Below are 19942 nucleotides of genomic sequence, written 5' to 3' on the forward strand. Positions count from 1 at the left end.
CCTCGCTCGAGTCCCCTCGGTAGCTTAGTGGTGATCCCAGGGCTCCCCAGCACGCAACACCCCCTCTCCAAAACCCCTACGTTTCAGGGCGAAAAAATCCAGCCCACACCTTCCACCCAAAACTGACAGGGGGTGGAGGTCGGGTGTCTCCACCCACCTGATCGGTCGGGTGCAGAGCCCGGTCCCGAGCCCGCAACGCACAGAGAGCAGTGCGGGACGGACTTCGGTGCTCTCCCGAGCTCCGAGACTCTTTTCTCCTGGCTTTCCTGGTCCCCAGATCATTCTGAAGGGGATCCCTCTGTGGATTCCAGACCAGGAAAGCCCAGGGTGGCCGGTACAGACTCTGGAGTGTGGGTGACCTGGGAAGCGAGATGCTTTCCCCTGCGCATCCGAGGGCGGCGGTGCCACCCGGGACTGTCGTGAACCCAGACAGTTCTTTTTGCAGACAGGTCCCAACGCACGGTTTGACTCACAACTTGAACTTGGGGTGGGAGGCGGGGAACTAAGACCTCGGGTCTCCTCCAGCCCCCAGGGACCTGCACTGGGCTGGTGCCCTGGTGAGGGAGGCTGGAAAACGCAGCAGGCGGCAGGGCCGGGCGAGGAGCACCCGCGCGGTCGCCTCTCTTCGGTTTCGCACTCTCGCCCCCTCCTGGCGTCCCCGCATCACCTCCCGCCGCCGCCGCCGCCGCCGTCGCCCTCGGCCGGCGGCCGCCGCCGTCTGGAGGCGGCGATGACTCAGGCCTTTACCTCGCTGGCCGCTTACGGAGCCGGAAGCTCCCAACCTCGAAGTGCTGGGGGTCCTGAACTGTCTGAACTCCACTGAGAAGCAGGTTCAGCCCCTACCTGACCTCCAGCAATAGTTGTTCCGGTCTGTCTCAGTTTCCTCATCTGTAAAGTGGTTCTGGGGGCCTGATGGGTCAGGTATGTGTAAGAAGCCAGAGGTAGCCTGCCGCTCAACTCAAGAACACCGCGTTATGGAGACAGACAGGACTTGAGGAAGGGCTGGGGAGGTCTGGGGGTGGGGGGAAGCAATGGCTGAGTGTGTAAAAGTGCTTACCACAGAGCCTGGTAACCTGAGCTGGATCTCTGAAGAGGAAAGTGTCCCCCAAAGTGTCCTCTGACCTCCACTTGAAGGCTGTGGCCATACGGCCACCCATCCCACCACGTTAGCACTTTAAATAAGTGTAAAAAGAAATTTGAGTGACATAGGAAACAAAAGAAGGAAAGTACAAATAGGTATCAGAAGGGGGTGGGTGGAGACTAAGGAAGAGTAGATTGTGCAAGACCTGTGTGCCTGAGTGAGGAGGCCAGAGGTATACATGGACTGTCTTCCTCGGTGCCCCTCTCTGCCTTGTTTTATTAGTTAATTGATTTTATTTAGTCTTTTTAGTAAGTTAGTTTTGAGACACAGTCTCTCTGTGTAGCTCTGGCTCAGACTAAAGGCATGGGCTACCAAACCCGCCTGCACCTAAATTTTTGACAAGGTCTCTCACTGTACTTGGGGCTCCCTGATTTGGCTAAGCTGGTCAGACCGGCCCCAGAGAGCCTGTCTCAGCCTCCCCTGAAATGCAGTGCAGGCATGCCACATCTGATTTCTGGGTTAGATATTGGGGAATCTGAACTCATACTTGGATGGCATGCGTCCATCCTTCTGAGTCATGTCTCCAGGTATGCCTATCTGACATCAGCCTCTAAGATCACTGGGCTATCTGGGCCTCCACAATGGTGGCCTTTCTCACCTCCTCACCTCGGGTGCTAGGAGACAGGCCTAGCTCACACAGCCAGACTTCTGTAAGGACTGGGAGCACTTACAAGGAACCCCTTTCTCCTTCCTCCATGCCTCTCAAATTCTTCTCACCAAAGATGGCACTAGCCTCCTTGGGCTGGCAAGATTGCCCAGTAGATAAAGCTAAAAGCCTGAAATCCTGAGTTTGATCAACAGGGCACATATGATGGAAGGAGAGACCCCACTGCCTTCCGTTAGCACCGAATCTCCGCATGCTTGCCACAGTGTGCTCGTGCGTGTGTGCACGCTTGCACACACACACACACACACACACACACACACACACAAAATGTGGTTGAATAACTTTCTAGTCTCCACACTCATTCCCTTCTCGAAACACCTTATTATTTCCTAGTTCTGCCCCTGCCTCTCTGCCTTTCCATCGTAAATATCTAGATCTTTCCACCTGCCCTTCTCTCAGTTTCTGCACATTTAGTTGTCTCATCCCTTTTCCTGTCTCAGGACCTTTGCATCTGTTGTCCCTGGAAGCTGACAAACATTTTATCACAGGAATCCAGGCAGCCTGCTTGCATCCTTCACTTAAGTCTCTGTCCTCTGGGGGGAAGCGACGTGCCCTGTCTTCCAGAAAACTGCATTTCCTTGGCCCTTTGCCCACTGGCTTCTTGTTAAGCCTAAGCGTTGGGAAGGAACAGACAGACAAAGGAGGAGTGGGGCTTCCCTTTCTTTCCGCTTGGGGTGGGACTGGGGCTTTTTTTTTCTTTTTCTATTTTTATAATTATATTTACTGACTGACTGGCTGACTTACGCTTGTGGCGGGGCTCAGAAGTCAGAGAACAACTTGTGGGAGTTTCTTCTCTCTTCTACAGTGTGGGTCCTAGACACGTGCAGAAGCCAGAGGAGAGCACCAGCTCTCCCTTCTGACTTTCCACATATTCCTTTGCTTCCCTGACTCAACCCTGGGTGATAGGGGCATGCATATGCATATGTGTGTCTGCATGTGGGGGAAGGTATGTGACTCAGGGGAGCACCTCCCCATCTCAATATTAGGTGTCTCCTTCCATCACTCTCCACTTCATTGAGTCAGAGTCTCTCAGTCAAACCAAGAACTTGCCAATCCATCACTCTAGACGCCAGACAGCTCATTGTCTCTGACTCTCAGATGTTTTGGGTCACCTGCCCAACATCAAAATGAACCCTGGGCATCTCAAGTCTTGGTGCTTGTGTGGCAAACCTTGTCCCCAGATCTGAATGTCATTTTTGTGTTTATTTTGAGTGTGTTTGCTTGTTTTCTAGGCTGGGGATGGAAGTCAGGGTACACGCTAGTCACATGCATGTGTTTCAGACTCATAACCCTCACTCCAATATGGCCTGAATATCACCTGAAGAAACCTCCCTGACCATTTCCTGAAGTTAGAGCCCTTAGCACCGCCTGACTTTACCTTGATTAAGTATTTATTTATCAGCTATATTTCTTCAGTGCTGGGGATTAAGTCCAAAGTCTCACGCATGCTTGGCAAACATTATTGGGCCACATCTCTAGCACCCACCCCCTTTGGTTTAGCCAAGGGTGATCTTGAACTCCTGATCCTCCTGCTTCCTGAAGCCAGAATGACAGGCACGTGTCACCAGTAAGAAATTAATTGTTTTTCACTGTTTGACTAAGTGTGTCTCTGACCAAGGCTTATTTGTGGTTCAAATCTCCACCCAGAGTCCACTCCACTTCTACCTTTTCCTAGACACCCGACCTCTGTATTTCATGGGACAAACAATTCATGTGCCCACTACAATTGTCCCCATTGGAAGTTGTCAGAGAGGGCTGGAGAGAAGCTGTGCAAAGCACTGGCTGCTTTTCCAGATGACCTAGGTTCAGTTCCAGCACCACATATCAGCTCTCAACTGCCTGAACTCCAGTACCAGGGCATCCAATGCCGTTTTCTGGATTCCTGGGGCTCCTGTATTTATGTGGAATAATTCTATACAATCAGGCACACACATGAAAATAAATTCTTCAAAAAAGAGTAGCTGAGGGGCTGGAGAGATGGCTCAGAGGTTAAGAGCACTGCTTGCTCTTTCAGAGGTCCTGAGTTCAATTCCCAGCAACCACATGGTGGCTCACAACCATCTGTGATGGGATCCGATGCCTCCACTGAGGAGAGTTATAGTGTACTTCATATGCGTAAAATAAATAAATCTTTAAAAATATTATCTGAGAGGCCAGGGAGAGGACCAGTTCATAACGTATTCGCCACATGAGTTCAAACTTCCAGAACTCGTGTTGGCCCGTGTGTGTAATCTTTGTCCTGGGGATGGGGAAAAGAGACCGGAGGACCCCTTCGTTCACCTCCCAGGCAGCCTAGCTGGACCAGTGAGTTTTAGGTTTAAAGAAAGACCAAAATAATAATAATAATAATAATAATAATAATAATAATAATAATAAAGACGTGTTTGAGGAAGACACGCAAATCAACCTGGGGCCTCCACCTACATGTGTGCCTATGCACACATACACACACACACACAGAGAGAGAGAGAGAGAGAGAGAGAGAGAGAGAGAGAGAGGAGTATCAGGGCTGGGCTGTCTGTCTCTGTTAGTAAAATGCTTCCCTATATGCATGAAGCCCTGAATTCCATCCCCAGCCCTGCATAAACCATGTATGGACACACTATAATCATATATATATATATATTTAGAGAGAGAGAGAGAGAGAGAGAGAGAGAGAGAGATGGGGGGCAGGAGGATCAAGAGTTCAAGACCAGCCTCAGCTACATAGTGCAGATCTATCGTGAATTGGAGACCCTGACTAGCAAGAGAGTATTAAGCATCCGTGAGATTTGATGTCTGGTACTCCTAACTCTGCCACTAGGACTATAAAACGTTTCCACTGCTCTGAGCTTTGTCACTTCTGAGAAGGTAAATAGGAACTTGTCAGAAAATCCAAGGATCCATCCACCCCAGAGCAAAGGGTAAGTTTGCAGAAAGACACACAGGTGACATTCATAGCAGTGGGTTTTCCAATAATGAGTAAGCCAGCCATCCTGGCGAGTGTGCAAATAAGCCAGGACACTGCTCTAACTGACCTTTCAGCCCCATGCAGGGGGACTATGAATGCCCACTCCAGCCTTGTTCTACATTTCAGCACAAGCATTGTTCTAAGGAAAAGAAACTGGAGAGAAACAAGCATAGAGTTTATGATCCCATCTATATAAAATGTCCAGGAAAAGGCAAATCCATGGAGGCAGGGAAGGTAAATTCCTGGAATTGACTCTTCGGGCAGCGGAAAGGAGAACAAAGTGAGGAACATCAGCCCGTCCCCGAGGGTTGAGGCGCTGGTTCCGCACTCAGACAGGCTACTTCAGGGTGTGTGTCCCTCACCTGTAGCAAACAGCTTCACGTGTATTATTCTCTGAGAAAGAGTCTCATAAGCTAGGCTGGCCTTGAAATCACTGTGCAGCAAAGGGAAGTTGACCCTGAACTCCTGATTTTCCTGTCTCTGCCCCCTGAGTTGGGGATAATAGGCCTGCATCACTACCCCTAATCTATTCAGTGCCAGGGATAAAACCCAGGGCTTTGTGCAAACTGGGCAAAGCACTCTACCCACTGAGCTACATGTCAGTCTCTTTCTACAGGGTTCCACTGGGAAGTCTCTGCACACACACACACACACACACACACACACACACACACACACACACACCAGAACTGGCTACAGAGCCCTCACTGGTTTTGAACTTGCTACAATCCTTCTGCCTCTACATCCAAGTGCTAGGATGAAGGCTCATGGCTGCCACAAACTTAACACACGGTGATGGCTATTCTTGGTTGTTAACTTGACTACATCTGGAATTAACTAAAATTCAAGAGACCAGGCACACTTGTGAGGGATTTTTTTTCTTAATTCACTTTTAATCCAGATCCTTCGAGATGGGAGGGTCCACCTCTAATCTGGGCCACATGTTCTCGCGGCAGCCTGTGTAAAGGACAGAGAAGAAAGACTTTGTTCTTGGCCCATTTGCCCTCACTCTTGCTAGCAAGTCCATTCCTTTACTGGCATAACAGCCTACTTCTTTGGGACTCCAGCATATACTCTGAAGACAGCTGAGACATCCAGTCTCATAGACTGAACAAGTACTAGATTCTTGGACTTTCCATTGGTATATACCCACTGTCAGACTAGCTGTACCACAACCTGTAAGCCATTCTGATAAACTTAAATACATGAATGAATAAATGAAACTCTCCCTCTCCCTCTCCCTCTCCCTCTCCCTCTCCCTCTCCCTCTCCCTCTCCCTCTCCCTCTCCCTCTCCCTCTCCCTCTCTCTCAGATCTGTTCCTCTAGAAAACCCTGACTAATATATACACAGTGAAGAATTCTGGCTTCATCCCACAGCCTAGGCTTGGCCTTAATGGACCCACAGAAACTAGAGCTTATGGCTTCTCAACCTCCATCACCCTCTATAGTCCTGTTCTTCAAGACAACACCAAAGCCAGTTCTTACGTGTGTGCGTGTTCATGTGTGAGTGTGGTTGCACATGTACACTTGCTCACATAGCAGGTCTTCCTATATGGGTGTCTTCCAACTTATGGTTTGTTTTGTTGGGTTGTTAGACAGGGTTTCTCTCTGTAGTCCTGACTCTCCTAGAACTTGCTTTTAGACCAGGCTGGCGTCAAACTCAGAGATCTGCCTGCCTCTACCCCAGGAATGCTGGGATTAAAGGTGTGTGTGCACCACCACTACCTGGCTTCAATTTGTTTTAACAGCTCATTGAATATAGAGCTCATCAATTTGGCTGGGCTGGCTGCCAGAGGCACCACAGATCCTTCTGTCTCTGCATCCTCTAGGACACAGTGCTCACAGTGGTACCTCAGGTCCACATGCTTGCGTGATAAGCGCTTTGCTGACTGAGCCATCTCCTTTTTGAGTCAGGGTCTCACTGTGTAGTTCTGGTAAGGCTAGAACTCTCCATATAGATTAGGCTGCCCTTGAATTTGGAGGGATTTACTGCCTCTGCCTCTAAGTACTGGAACTAAAAGCATCCAACAATAATCCTCATTTTAAAAATCAGTCAACAAGGCTGGGAATGGAGCTCAGTGGAAAAGCACTTTCCCATCATGCTCTATGTTCAATTCCAAGAACAGCAAATAAAACAAGAAAAGAAATGAGGGCTGATAAGCACAGAGATGCTGAGAATCTTTCCCAAAGTCACCCAGCATTCAGTCACAGAGTCTATATGGAGCTGATTCGTTTGGGCTGGTTCATAGTGGGGAAGAGTGGAAGTAGACTCCTACCTCATATTATATACAAAAATCAACCCTCTGGGATCGAGAAGACATGTCAGTGGGCAAAGTGTTTGCGATGCAAGTATGAAGGCCTGAGTTTGATCCTCAGAACCCCCACAAGCACTGATGATCTTAGTGTTGAATCCTACTGACCTGCCAAGCAAGCTGTGGCCACTGGTGCAAGAGTGGAACAACAGTTTCCTGTAAACCCGGTCAGAAGCCCGTGGCATGGGAGGTCATGGCCCCTAGGGGCAAACCTACCACTGTACCTCTGCTGAATGGACAAGTTGTCAAAATGCCTTCCTCTCTACCCATAGATCAATGTGGCTCTCACCCTTATACACAGAAGCATCCTCTGCAGAGTGCAGCAGTCAGTGCACAAAACTGAGCATAGTGACCAAGTCCTCCACCCTAAATGGGACATCTGACTCAAACCTCCCGACCCAGCCCCCAAACAAGGCTCAGGGCTCATCACAGGAGAGGACAGAAAGGCAGGGGATGGGGAGGAATGCTGTGATAAGCTCTCCTCTGGACATGATGCAGCACTGCATTCAGGAGCTTACTATAACTGTAGTTACCTACACAAGACCCAAACGAGTCAACAGGAAGCACTGGGTGGTTCTAGGGTGGGGGCAAGAAAGAACACAGAGGTGGAAAGGAAATGTGTTGGGGCATTTCCAGGAAAGTGGGGCAGGGGAATTGGGAGTGAGCATGAACAAGGTATGTTGCATACATGCATGAAGTTGTCGGGGAATAAATAAAAGATAGTTTTTAAAGGAAGAAGAGAAAGCTAGGCATGCTGTACATGCTTGTACCTCAGTGCTGGGGAGGCAGGGCATCCCTGCTGCTCACTAGCCAGCCAGGCTAGGGTAAACTCCAGGTCAGTGAGAGTCTGTCTCCAAAACCAAAGCAGCTGGCTCCTGAGGAATGACACCCAAGGTCGACTTCTGACCTCTACACTAGCATTGCGGGGGTGGGGGGTGGGGGGAGAGAACGAGAACTCTGGACAGTAAAGTTTTGGAAGAAAATACAGAAGGGTTATCTTCATTTTGTGGGTGTGATGTCAGCTTTGATTGTGAACGTGGTACTGTCTAGTTCACATAGGAATCAAATCTCAATGAGGAATTATCTAGACTAGACTGGCCCGTTGGTGTCTGTGGGATACTGTCTTGATCGCATTAACTGGGTTGGAAAGATCCTGCCCACTCTGCGCAGCACCATTTCCTAAACTGTCCAAAAGTGCAGGCAGCCAGCTGAGCACACGACTGCATTCTTCTCTCTGTGTTCCTGACTAATCAGGACCTACAAGCTCTGGTCACCTTGACTTCCCGTTGCTGCTGCTGCTGTCATGGACCATACCCTGAAACTGAGTAAGCACAAACGCTTTCACCCCTAACGACTTTTGTCTAATGATTTGATATAAGGCAGACACTGGAAAAGGCAAATTTTCTCAAACATTGTTGGGCTCAGCAGAGATTTGTAACTTCAGCTGCTTGGGAGGATGAGGCAGGAAGACCAAGAATGAGAACCTGCCTCAAAATAAGAAGTGAAAGAGGAATTTGTCTCAGCGTGTAGAAAGCTTTCCTAGTGTGAAGCTCTGAGTTTCACACACACACACACACACACACACACACACACACACACACACACACACACACGGTATCCCTTAAGCTTGGTGTGGTAGTTCACACCTGTCATCTCCTCCCCTATCTCTCTCAGTGGAGAGGAGTGACTGGATAAATGCTCACGGAGTAAAGTGCCTGCTACACAAGTGTGAGGGTTGAGCTTGAACCCACAGCCCACATAGTGCAGTGGCTTGTTGGCTAGCCTGCTTCCATGCATGGGGAGGTCCTGGAGATCTCTGGAGCAAGCTAGCTCAAATCAATGAACTCTGGGTTCAAACGAGACAACCTAGTTCAATGTATAGGGTGGAGAACAACCATGGAGACATCCAGCCTCTGGCCTCTGCATGTACATACACACATGCACACATGTGCAAGAGCACCCCCACACACAGGAGCACCCCATGCACAGGTATACCCATAGGCCTTCCAACACACACACATGCACGCACGCACACACACAAAACCAGAAGACCAGACATTTAGTATGTGTGGGACATCTACATGCCAATAACAGCTACTTAGCATTATGATTCATAAGAGCACTCCTTAGCCTCTCAAGGAGAACCTAGTTTGTGGCTATCAGAATATCTGAGAAGAAAAAAAAAAGACCACGCAAGGAATCCAAAGGATGTGAGATGGCTGGAGTCTGCATTACTTTACATAGCTGCCAGAAACTATGTATGTATGTATGTATGTATGTATGTATGTATGTATGTATCTATCTATCTATCTATCTATCTATCTATCTATCTATCTATCTATCTATCTATCTATCTGATGCATGCCACAGCATGGGTATGAGGGTCAGAGGCCATCTTGGAGCAAACAGTTCTCCCCCTGCAACCCCCACCCCTGCTTGTTTTTTTGGTGTTTTTGAGCCCTGGCTTTATGTAGCCCTGGCTGTTTTGGAACTTGCTATGTAGATCAGGCTGGCCTTCAGCTCACAGAGATCTACCTATCTCTGTTTCCTGAATACTGGGATCATGAGCCATTACACCCACCCTTGCCAGAAACTTCTTCAACATTGGAAAACTTTAGCAGGATTTCCCACATAACTCAGCAACCCCACTTCTAGTCATACATAGTAGATTGTCACAATTCATAATTCTTTTATTTATTTGTTTATTGTTTGTTTGCTTGTTTGCTTGCTTGTTTTGAGACAGGTTTTCTCTGTGTAACTGCCCAGGCTATCCTGGAACTTGTTTTGTAGACTAGGCTAGTCTTGAACTCACAAAAATCTGCCTGTCTCTTCCTCTGGAGTTCTGGGATTAAAGGTGTGAGCCACCATTCCTGGCTCTTTTATTTATTTTTATGTATGTATGTATGTATGTATGTATGTATGTATGTATATCTGCATAATCGTATGTGCACATGTGAATGTAATGCCCACAAATGCCAGAAGGGGGTACCCTGAAGTTTTAATTATAGGTAGCTGTGAGCTGCCCCATGTGGGTTCTGGAAACCAAACTTGGGTTCCCCAAAAGAGGAACAAAACCTTAATTGCTGAGTCATCACTCAGTCCCATGATCCCCAGACTCCATGGGCAAATGCATCATCTCCACAGGATTTATTTATCTCCAAAGCCAACTTGCAGAGGTGTCTGTAGTCTCAATATTGAGTGAGACATGTGTGAGTTCCCAGCTGGGGTTAAGCCAGGGTTTGCTGGGTTCTCTACTTTCATACTAGAAATGTGGAGCTTCCGTTGTGCTTAGAATCAAGTTTTGACACCTCTGTGCTTTTTGTTTGTTTGTTTGTTTGTTTGTTTGTTTTGTTGTTCTTTTAAAACATTGTCTCACATAGCCCAGGATAGCCTCAAAATTAATATATAGCCAAATATGACTTTGAACTCCTGATTCTCCTCCCCAGGGCTGGCACCGTGGGAGTGCTCCACCAAGCACAGTTTCTGTGGTGCTGGGGTTGGAACACAGGGCTTTGTGTGTGCTAGGCCAGCACTCCACCAAAGAGCCGTCTCCACCACCAATGCTGGGCCTTATTTGTTTTGATTTTGAGACAGGATTTTGTTATAGCCCTGATCATCATTATAATCGTTTATCACTCTGTGTGTATGTGTGTGTGTGATTTAGTGTGTGTGTGTTGCCTGGTGCCTGTGGTGGTCAGAAAAGGGCATCTGTTTCTCTGGAAGTTAGGGGTGGTTTTTAGCTGCCATGCGAGTGCTGGTAATCAAACCTGGGTTCTATGGAATAGCAGCCAGTGCTCTTAACCACTGAATTCTCTCTCCTAGCCTGTGACTACTGACTGACAACTCAATAAATTCTGATTGCTTAACTTAGAATTCAAGGTCTTTGTAACCAGATCACAACCATCCTTCCCACATTCACCTCTGATCTCACCTCCCATCCACACCCAACCTGAGTTCCCATTCCCAGAAGCCATGTATTTCCGGTCCATGTCGGCTCAGCAAACGATCCTCTGCATACTACACTTGTGTGACACTGAGCCTTGTCCCCAGCCCCTTTCCCCAGGGATTCTAGGCAGGGGCTCTACAGCTGAGCCACGCCCCTAGCTTCCTTTTGTTTTATTTTAAAACAAAGGCTTGTTAAGTTGCCCAAGCCAGCCTTCAACTTTCAAGTTTTGTGCCTCAGCCTTCAGAGAGCTAAGATGGCAGGCATGTACCACCGTACCCAGCTTGCATCTGTCTCTTGGACTTGTAGACTCTCAGACTCTCCAAAGCGAGCTGTGTCTCTCATCTCTCCCTGTCACCAGTGTGTCACACTGAAATTACCAGAGAAACAAGGGGAAAGCATCCCTCTCTCAGTGTATTTACTGTGTTTTTCTTTCCTTTTTTTTTTTTATGTTAAGATTTATGTATTTTTTTTTTTTTAGTGTTCTATCTGCATATACACCTGCTGGCCAGAAGAGGGCATCAGAGCCACCATGTGGTCCTGGGACTTGAACTCAGCCGCTCTGGAAGAGCAGCCAGCGCTCTCAGCTGATGAGCCATCTCTCCAGCCCCCTCTTTCTTTCTTTTTATATTAAAAATGATTTGTTTATTTTTATTTCATGTGGACTGGTATTTTGCCTTAAAGCATGAATGTCTGTAGGAGGAGGACAGATACTTTGGAGTTACAGACACGTGTGAGCTGCTACATGGGTGCTGGGGATTGAACCCAGGTCCTCTGGAAGGGCAGCCAGTGCTCTTAACTGTGGAGCCATCTCTCCAGCCTCACTGTGCTTTTCTTGAGGCTAATCGGGATCTCTGGGATTAGGGAATGAGGAGTTGTGTATCCTCTTCACGGCCTTGACTGACTTTACTTTTGACTTCCTTTATTTTTGTGCAGTGACATTTTATAGTTCTGTCTTCTAAGTAGGACTTGGCATCCAGTAGTACAGATCATTAGAACTGTGTGTAAAGGGGCTGGCAAGATGGCTTAGCAGGTAAAGGAGATTGCTGCTAAGACTGGCGACCTGAGTTCTAGCCCTAGAACCCATATGGTAAGAGGAGAGAACCAACTCCTGCACGCTGTCCTCTGGCCGCCAGAATCAGACACACGCTCACACTCGGGTAAATAAATGAAATGGTTCAGTGGGTAAAGTGCTTGCCACATGAAGTATGAAGACCTGAGTTCTGATTCCCAAAGCCCGTGTAAATGTCAGGTGGGCGTGGGCTGCGTAGAACCTCAGCACTCACATGGTGGGAATAGGAACTTCAGAGAGAGCTGCCCTGCTAGACTAACCAGAGCAGCATGTTCCAAGTACGTGGACAGATCACGCCAAAACATACAATAGAAAGCAACCTAGGAAGACCACAGATGCCAACCTCTGGCCTTCAGATGCACACTTGGCCACATACATGCTAACATACACATACCTACACACGGGCGTGGGGGGGGGAGGAACGGGGTGGGGAGGAGCGGGGCAGGAGCCAGAGACTCTAAGTTTACTGGTGTTCAGGTGAACAGCTTTCCAAACACACCTCACCCAATCTCTTAGCTCCACTCAGGTGTTTCCTGCTTCCTCTTAGACTAGCCTGAGGCACAGATGTACCAAGCGTATTGGGGCTGCTGCCACCCTGTGCTTAGTGTGGATTCTTGGTTCTCTGGATGTGAGAAAATCTGTCAGCCCTAGGGTGACCATACCCAGTCCCGTACTTGGTAAGCTCCAGGCCAGTGAAAGATCCTCTCTCAACAACACGAAGTGATGCAGGTGAGAAGATTCAGAGACTAAGGTAGCTTGGCGCCAAACCTGAAGACCTGAGTTCCAAACAGTGAAAGAGAGAACTGACCCCCGAAGTTGTCGTCTAACCTTGACATCTCTGACTTCCTGTGGGCACCAAGCTAAGAACTCTCCCCTTCCTAAATAAATAAATGTGATTAAAATTTAAAAACAAAATAAAGCCAGAGGGTGGTGGCGCACGCCTTTAATCCTAGCACTACGGGGGCTGAGGCTGGCAGAGTTCTGTGACTTCGAGGACAGCCAGGTCTACAGAGTGAATTCCTAGACAGCTAGGGCTACACGGGGAAACCCTGTCTTGGAAAACCAAAACCAAACAAACAGTACCAACAACAAAACCAAGTGGAGTGCTTGTGAGGAGCCCTAACCAAGGTATGTCTGTTAAATGTATGCCCGCACAGGCGGGCGTGCACACACTCACACAAGCACACACACCCCTCGCGTCCTGCACAAACCTCACTCCACCACTAGGTGTCGCCCCAGCTCCTCAGTTTTGAGCCCAGCCCCAGGAGGTTCCTCACGCAGTTTGTCCTGATTTCCCCGCCCCCAGACAAGCTGGGAGGTTAACACCTTGATAGGATAAGGAAGTTCAGCTCGGCTCTGAGTAGCAGCGCCCTTCCGTGGAATTTCAGCCTCTGCTGACACCCGTGATCTCAGGCACCTCCCTGGGCACAGGGGTTCCCACTTCTCCAGTGGTCTGCTTTCTGAAGTTTCAGATAACAACAGAAAATATTCTGTGAAAAAGTCCAGAACTGTGTGAGTCATACATTTTGTTTCATTGTGACAGGGTCTCATTTTGTAACCTGGGCTAGCCCCAAATTAGTGGCAATCGCCTGCCAGAGTCTTTCTTCTGCGAGTTGGGATTCTGGGTACAGAATCCAGGGCTTTGGGTGGTGAGCTATGTACATCTGCCTGATTTGTTTTGTTTATAGAGCTGCGGGAGGTGGGGTGTCTCATGTAGCCAAAGCTAGTCTCAAGCACTATGTTATGTAATAGAGCAGTGGTTTTCAACCTTCCTAATGCTCAGACCTTTTAACACAGTTCCTCATCTGTGGTGACCCCAACCATAAAATTATTTGTTGCTACTTCAAAACTGTAATTTACCACTGTTATGAATTGTAATGTATTTACCTGATATGCAGAATGTCTGGTATGTGACCCACTAAACACACAGACTGCAAACTTCTGGAATAGAGGTTGACCTTGAACTCCGGATTTGACACCATAGTTGGTTCTGTGTGGTGTTGAGGATTGGAACTCAGAGCTTCATATAAAACAGGCAAGCATCTTGTCGACTGTTGGTTACACACCTTCAGCCCTCGATCAGCTCAATCCTCGAGTTTCCACTTGTACAGTCTTCTTAGCAGTGTGAGAGAGAGCCCTGCCTTTGCTGGCTGTCCTGCCTGGGGTGGGGGAGGGGACCTTCGCTGTGTGCAGGCTTTCCTCTCTACCTGGTGTTCTCTCAGTTTACTCAGAGCCCCCCAGTCCTCAGCATGGCTACTGTGACGCTGCAGCCTGCACGTGTGTCTCACTTCATAACTGTCTCAAACAAATGATTTTAGATGGCCGATCACAGCAGCCTTCTGAGAGAAAGTGATTGAAGCAGAAAGAAGAGGAAAGGGTATTGAAATATAGGGTCCAAGGGGAACAACACCCAGGTAAATGGAAGGGAGTGGTAAGTGCAAAGGCCCTGGGGTATATGACTAAGTCGAACTAGTCCTTCCCAGCCTGTGGGGACCCCTAAAGCATTGGCCCTAAGTCCAGATAAGATTAAGATAAAGATAAAGTGGGCATGGGTGGGGTACACACTTGTCGCCCAGCACTTGAGAGTGAAGGAGGAGGATCAGGTGTGCGAGCCATCCTTGGCTACATAGTGAGTCCATCCTGGTCTACGTGTAACTTTGTCTCAACAAAAACGAAAATATTTTAAAGTAAACAAAGTAAGACTTCAAGGAGGACTTTCAGGTGTTGGGAAGAGGACACCTGCTCAAGGGGAGATGGCAGGCTTAGAGGACTGTCAGGTTCCCTGCAGCTCTAAGCTACTCAAGAACCATACACTTGGGCCAGAGAGCTGGCTCAGTGGATGGAGAATTTGTGGCACAAGCATGGAAACCAGAATCCAAATCCCACACAAACACCAAGCACAGGTGCACACACCTGTGATCCAAGACTGTAAGGACTGAGATGAGAGGGCTCCTCAGCGGCAGCAGCTGAAGTGGGAGCTCTGGGTCCCAGGAGAGTGTGAACTCTGGGTCCAGTATGAACTCAGGGTCCAGTGAGAGTGTGAACTCTGGGTCCAGTGAGAGTGTGAATTCAGGGTCCAGTGAGAGTGTGAACTCAGGGTCCTATGAGTATGAGCTCTGGGTCCAGTGATAGTGTGAGCTCTGAGTCCAGTGAGAGTGTGAACTCTGGGACCAGTGTGAATGTGAGCTCTGGGTCTATGAAAGTGTCACCTCTGGGACCAGTGTGAGTGTGAACTCTGGGTCCAGTGATAGTGTGAGCTGTGGGTCCCCTGAGAGTGTGAACTCAGGGTCCAGTGAGAGTGTGAACTCTGGGTCCAGTGAGAGTATGAACTCTGCATCTAATGAGAGTGTGAGCAGGAGGATCTCTGGGTCTGAGGCCAGCCAGGTCTACAGAGGACAGCCAGGGCTGTATAGAGAAACTCTGTTTTGAAAAACAACAAACAAACAAAACACCATCAGCCACAAACAAGTCTTAAATTGAGGGCTGGAGAGATGGCTTAGTGGTTAAGAGCATTTGTGCCTTCTACCACAAAATAACTAAGACACAGTAAACAATTAAAATCTCAAAAACATTTTTAAAACAAGAAAAAGGACAATTGAGGGTGACTTCCAGGTTGACTTCTGGCCTCCACGTGTACACACACATACAATGACGACACACATACATGAGGGCATACACACATACATACATGCAGGTACACACACATACATGATGACACATACACAAACTAAAAAAAAAAAGTAACTGTTTTGTGTGTGCCTGTTTGTGGAATAGATCCCCGGGAGCTGAATTTATCGGTGGTTGTTATCCGCTCTGTGTGGCTGCCGGGAATCGGACTCCAGTCCTCTGTAAGAACAGGGTCCTGGTTATTTTTTTATTGTCAACTTGAGAAAAGGCCCCCTCGGTCGAGGGACCAGCCATGCCTGGGAGAAGTGGTCTTGACTGAGGTAGGGAGGCCTGGCCCAGTGTGGGCAGCGCCATCTGTAGTCAGGTGGGCCAGGGCTGTATAAGAAAGCTGGCTGAGTGTCCTCAGAGGTCCCTGCTTGAGTGTAAGCTCTGGGTCCCCTGAGAGAATGAGCTCTGGCCTGAGCCCCATCAATGATGGACCGACACCTGAAGTGTAAGACAAACAACCCTCTCCTCCTTGTCAGTTCTGTAGCACAGCACAGAAAGCAAACTAGAACAAACACCAGGCCCTCCTGACCTCTGAGCCACTGCTCCAGATCCCCACCCTCATTGTCCAGTATTAATCTCCTTTATGGGGCGGGGGGAAGCTGGCCTTGAACTCACAATGTGATGGAGAATGACCTTGAATTCCTGATCCCATCCCTCCACACACACACACACACCCTGGGTTACAGGTGTGGGCCACCATGACTAGCTTCTACTTGTGATTTTTTTCTTCCTATTTGCACAGGATTATATATGGATTCAGCTCTTGGAGCCGGTGTATTCATTTTTGTGGTTTCATCTGTCTGCTGCACCTGAAGGTCAGCTCCAGGAGGGCTGGGCCTCACTGCTTCATCAAATCTGGTGATGTGAACGGCTGAGGAAATGATTTCTCAAGAAGGGTTCTGTTCAGGGTTCTGTTGGGACTGCGGAGAGGTGTCTGGGACTAGACAGAGAAATGAGAGGGGCAGAGCCGCTTTCCTCAGAACCCCGCCCCTCTCTCTTCTCCTCCCTGTCCTCTTTTGCCCTCCTCCTCTCCTTCCCCCTGTGGAGGCAGACCTTGGTTAACCACTATTTTTTTTTCAGCCATCACGTGGTGCCCCCTAGTGGCCACCTGAAGCAGTGCAGCCAGTGACTGCTGCCCCCCAAGAGTCGGGATTCAGATGTCCCCGCTTCAGCCCCAGCACGCTCTGGCAGGTGGTCCTTCCCTTGCTCTCCAAGTAGCTCCATCCCCAATCGGCCCCGCCCCAAGCCCCTTCCCTCCATTCCTGGGGTTTCTCTGCAAACTGGCCTTGGAACTGGAAACCTAAGGGTGACTCAATTACTCTCAGAAACTAAAGTCGCTTTCCCTCCTGGTTCATTTTTTGCCAGCCATTTTTTAGGTATGTTTTTCTCTTTTTGTCTCCTTCACACGTGGTGTGCCTAGTTCCTTTGGGCTTGCATACTGAGTGCTCACTGTGTGCAACCGGCTGCACCTTCCCCACCCTGCGTGTTTGTGCTGAGATGGACCGAGCGCAAGGAACCCCACATCGTCTCCTTGTAGAAATCCTACCCGGACCTGTCTCTACCAGCACGCGAGAGTGGGGTGTAACTACAGCTGATTGCCCTCTTATCTTAATCAGAAGAGGAAAGGTGTCCAGACCCTTATTTTAGTGAGTTTCTACCTAGAAACCCCGCCTAGTCACGTCGACCCAGGCAGTGTAGACACTGGAGTGGATCATTTCACAAATGCTAAGTTCAGGAGCGACCTGCCTGTGTTCTATCTTGTCCGTGCTACTACTCCTGGGCTGTCTGGGCTTAAGCATGTGACCTAACTTTTCTGTGCCTCAGTTTCCCTATCTCTTAAATGAGGGTAACCCTGACGCCCTACCATCCATAGATAGGACACCCGGAGGCTTAAGCACCTTAGCTCCTGCTGTGCTTGTAATACAAGCGTGACCATTAGCCTTTCTACAATGTTTGCTATTATGTTACTGTTTTATTGATAGCAGCTTCCTAACGCCCCCCTCCCACACACACACACATGAGATCTGAGGGTATTCCCACCCCCAAGATGGAGGAGGAATGAGGTTTCTCAATAGTAGAAGATAGATTGGACCCTCCACATTTTGCATAGCTTTTCTAGCTTACCCAAGAGACGGAGTACCACAGGGAGGCACCTGCATCTGCCACACCAGGAATGGGGTATGCATAGAGCCTATACACACAGGGCCTGGATGTCACGTTTGCACACACAGCCTGTCACCCTGAACACCCCGTTTTAGAGTGATGTATTCAACCAAAGGCACAGAGTGCCCTCACATGGCCACACACCTGACTGTCACTCGAGTTTTGGACAACCCAGGCATCTGGGCACAGCCATGAGGACAATTGTCACACCCCGTTATTGACATATAGCGGGAGCCGGACAAACACACCACAGAGATTCTCAGGTCCTCATGCCGGGTCACACAGCCAGTCACAGACAGACCCACAACTCCTATCTGTCATCACACTGGTCCTCGGGTCACCCTGCCCCCACTGTCACTCACACACTCTCTCACACGTACACACACCCTCTCCCAGTCACACCCCAATTCACTCACATTTGAACACGCATACACACACACAAACTCCCCTGGGTCACACCCAGCCACAACACAAAGACACACGTTTCCCCAGCACCCAGGAGCTGCAAGCACCTGGCGCACATTCCTGTCAGTCATTCACACGTGAGTCCCGCCCCTTTCCCCACTATAGGGGTGCAGGCAATGGATGTGGGGAGCTTTAGAAGCTAAACACCCTGGCCTCATGATGAACAAGTGACAGGCAACACCCCAAAGCCCCCCTAAAGTTTCCCTCCCCAATCTCACAGCTAGATGGTGGGATGTAAGCTGTGGATCATCGAGGGGGGCCAGAACCCCAAAACGAGTGTCTTCCCCAATCTCCCCACATTAAGGTTTCATTGGGTGTCCCCAGGGTTTCCCCAAACAAGGGTGGATGTTCCAACCCCTCCTTTGCTGCGACCTTCCCCATATGCCCCTCGCCATCCTGCAGCTGTTAGAAGGGGAGGCTGGTGGACCCCAAAGCTCTTGTTCGCGGGACCCCTTTGAGCCCGCGTCCCCTCCAGGGCTCCCCAGCGACCGCACCTGCCCGCGGGGCCCCTACCTGTCCGGCGAGGCCTGGGCAGAGCAGCCACAGCAGCAGCGACAGCCGCGGGACCGTGAGCGGCCACATGACGCGCCCCCCGCCCGACAGGCGCCTGGGTAATGGGGACCCGCCGCCAGGCGCGACCCCGCCCGCCCGCCCGGGCGACCCGAGCGCCTCCTCCCCGCCTCGCCCGCGGCCGGGATTCCACCCCACCCCCGCCCCGCGCCCAGCCTTTGTCGCGGGCTCCGCCCCCAGCCCCGCCCCCAGCCCGGCTCAGGGAGACAGCCCCATAGAGTGGGGCCCCTGCCAGCAGGTGGGGAGCTGACACGGGTGAGCAAGGGGGGTCAGGAACCAGACTCCGCAGCCCCCCACTAGCCATCCCCATAAACCTAGGTGTGAAAGGTCATGAGATGGGGGAGGGGGGGCTGTCACGTGCTTGTCAATTTCACCCTCCTAGGATTTTCCCAGGATGAACAAGGAGTAGGAGATGGATGGGCGGGAAGGGGGGGAGCGGGGGGTGGGGTGGAAGGCGGGGACCAAAAGGGAAGCTAGTATGAAAAGAGACAGGGTAATCAACAGGGAAACTGAGGCACAGACTGGAAAATTAGAAATTGGGGAAGTGGTGAATATCAGGAAGGAAGGTGGGGCAAAGGCGGGCACCAGGAGTCATGAGGCAGTGCACACCTGTTACCCAGTACTAGGGAGAGAGAGGAAAGGGGACTGGAAATCTGAGGCTGACCTGGGCTGTGTAATGGGATCCAGCCAGCCAAGACTGCAGATTAAGACCCTATTTCAACACACACACACAGCCCAGTTGTAGTGGTACACACCTGTCATCCCAGCACTTGGGAGTTGGGGGGTAAAGGCAGCAGGATCTACAGTCCCAGGTCATCTGGGTGTGGTGGCACACACCTTCAATCCCAGCACTAAGGGATCTCTGTGAGTTCAAAACCAGCAAGTTCTACATAGACTGTGCCAAGCCAGGCAAAGCTATGAGGTTCTCAACCTTCCTAACGGGGTGGCACGTTAATACATGTTAATTCATGTTGTGGTGATCCA

General features: G+C 49.7%; 1 protein-coding gene and 1 long non-coding RNA gene across 6 annotated transcripts in view; one reads left to right on the forward strand and one right to left on the reverse strand.

The window, feature by feature from the left end:
* The window catches only part of Olfm2 (olfactomedin 2), a 78644-nt gene extending 59580 nt beyond the window's left edge, over positions 1-19064 (reverse strand). The window contains exon 1 of one of the 3 annotated variants that reach the window (NM_001357639.1): positions 18902-19027. In NM_001357639.1, coding sequence (NP_001344568.1) covers positions 18902-18970 — 69 coding nt within the window. In that variant the 5' untranslated portion in view covers positions 18971-19027. Of the gene's footprint in view, positions 1-843; positions 961-18901 lie in introns of those variants that run through there. The other 2 variants (NM_173777.4, XM_030244363.1) reach the window with 2 other exon arrangements.
* On the forward strand, positions 380-18497 carry Gm39299. Of its 3 annotated transcripts, XR_003948292.1 has the most exons (4): positions 380-921; positions 11495-14499; positions 16503-16575; positions 16841-18497. It is a non-coding gene; the product is annotated as a predicted gene, 39299 (long non-coding RNA). The 3 variants fall into 3 exon arrangements; XR_003948291.1 differs by having other exon boundaries at positions 16503-18497; XR_003948293.1 differs by lacking the exons at positions 16503-16575; positions 16841-18497 and having other exon boundaries at positions 11495-13597; positions 13984-14324.
* Positions 19065-19942: the final 878 nt, after the last annotated feature.

The sequence above is a fragment of the Mus musculus genome, chromosome 9 (assembly GCF_000001635.26).
Source record: "Mus musculus strain C57BL/6J chromosome 9, GRCm38.p6 C57BL/6J".
Taxonomy (NCBI): Eukaryota; Metazoa; Chordata; class Mammalia; order Rodentia; family Muridae; genus Mus; species Mus musculus.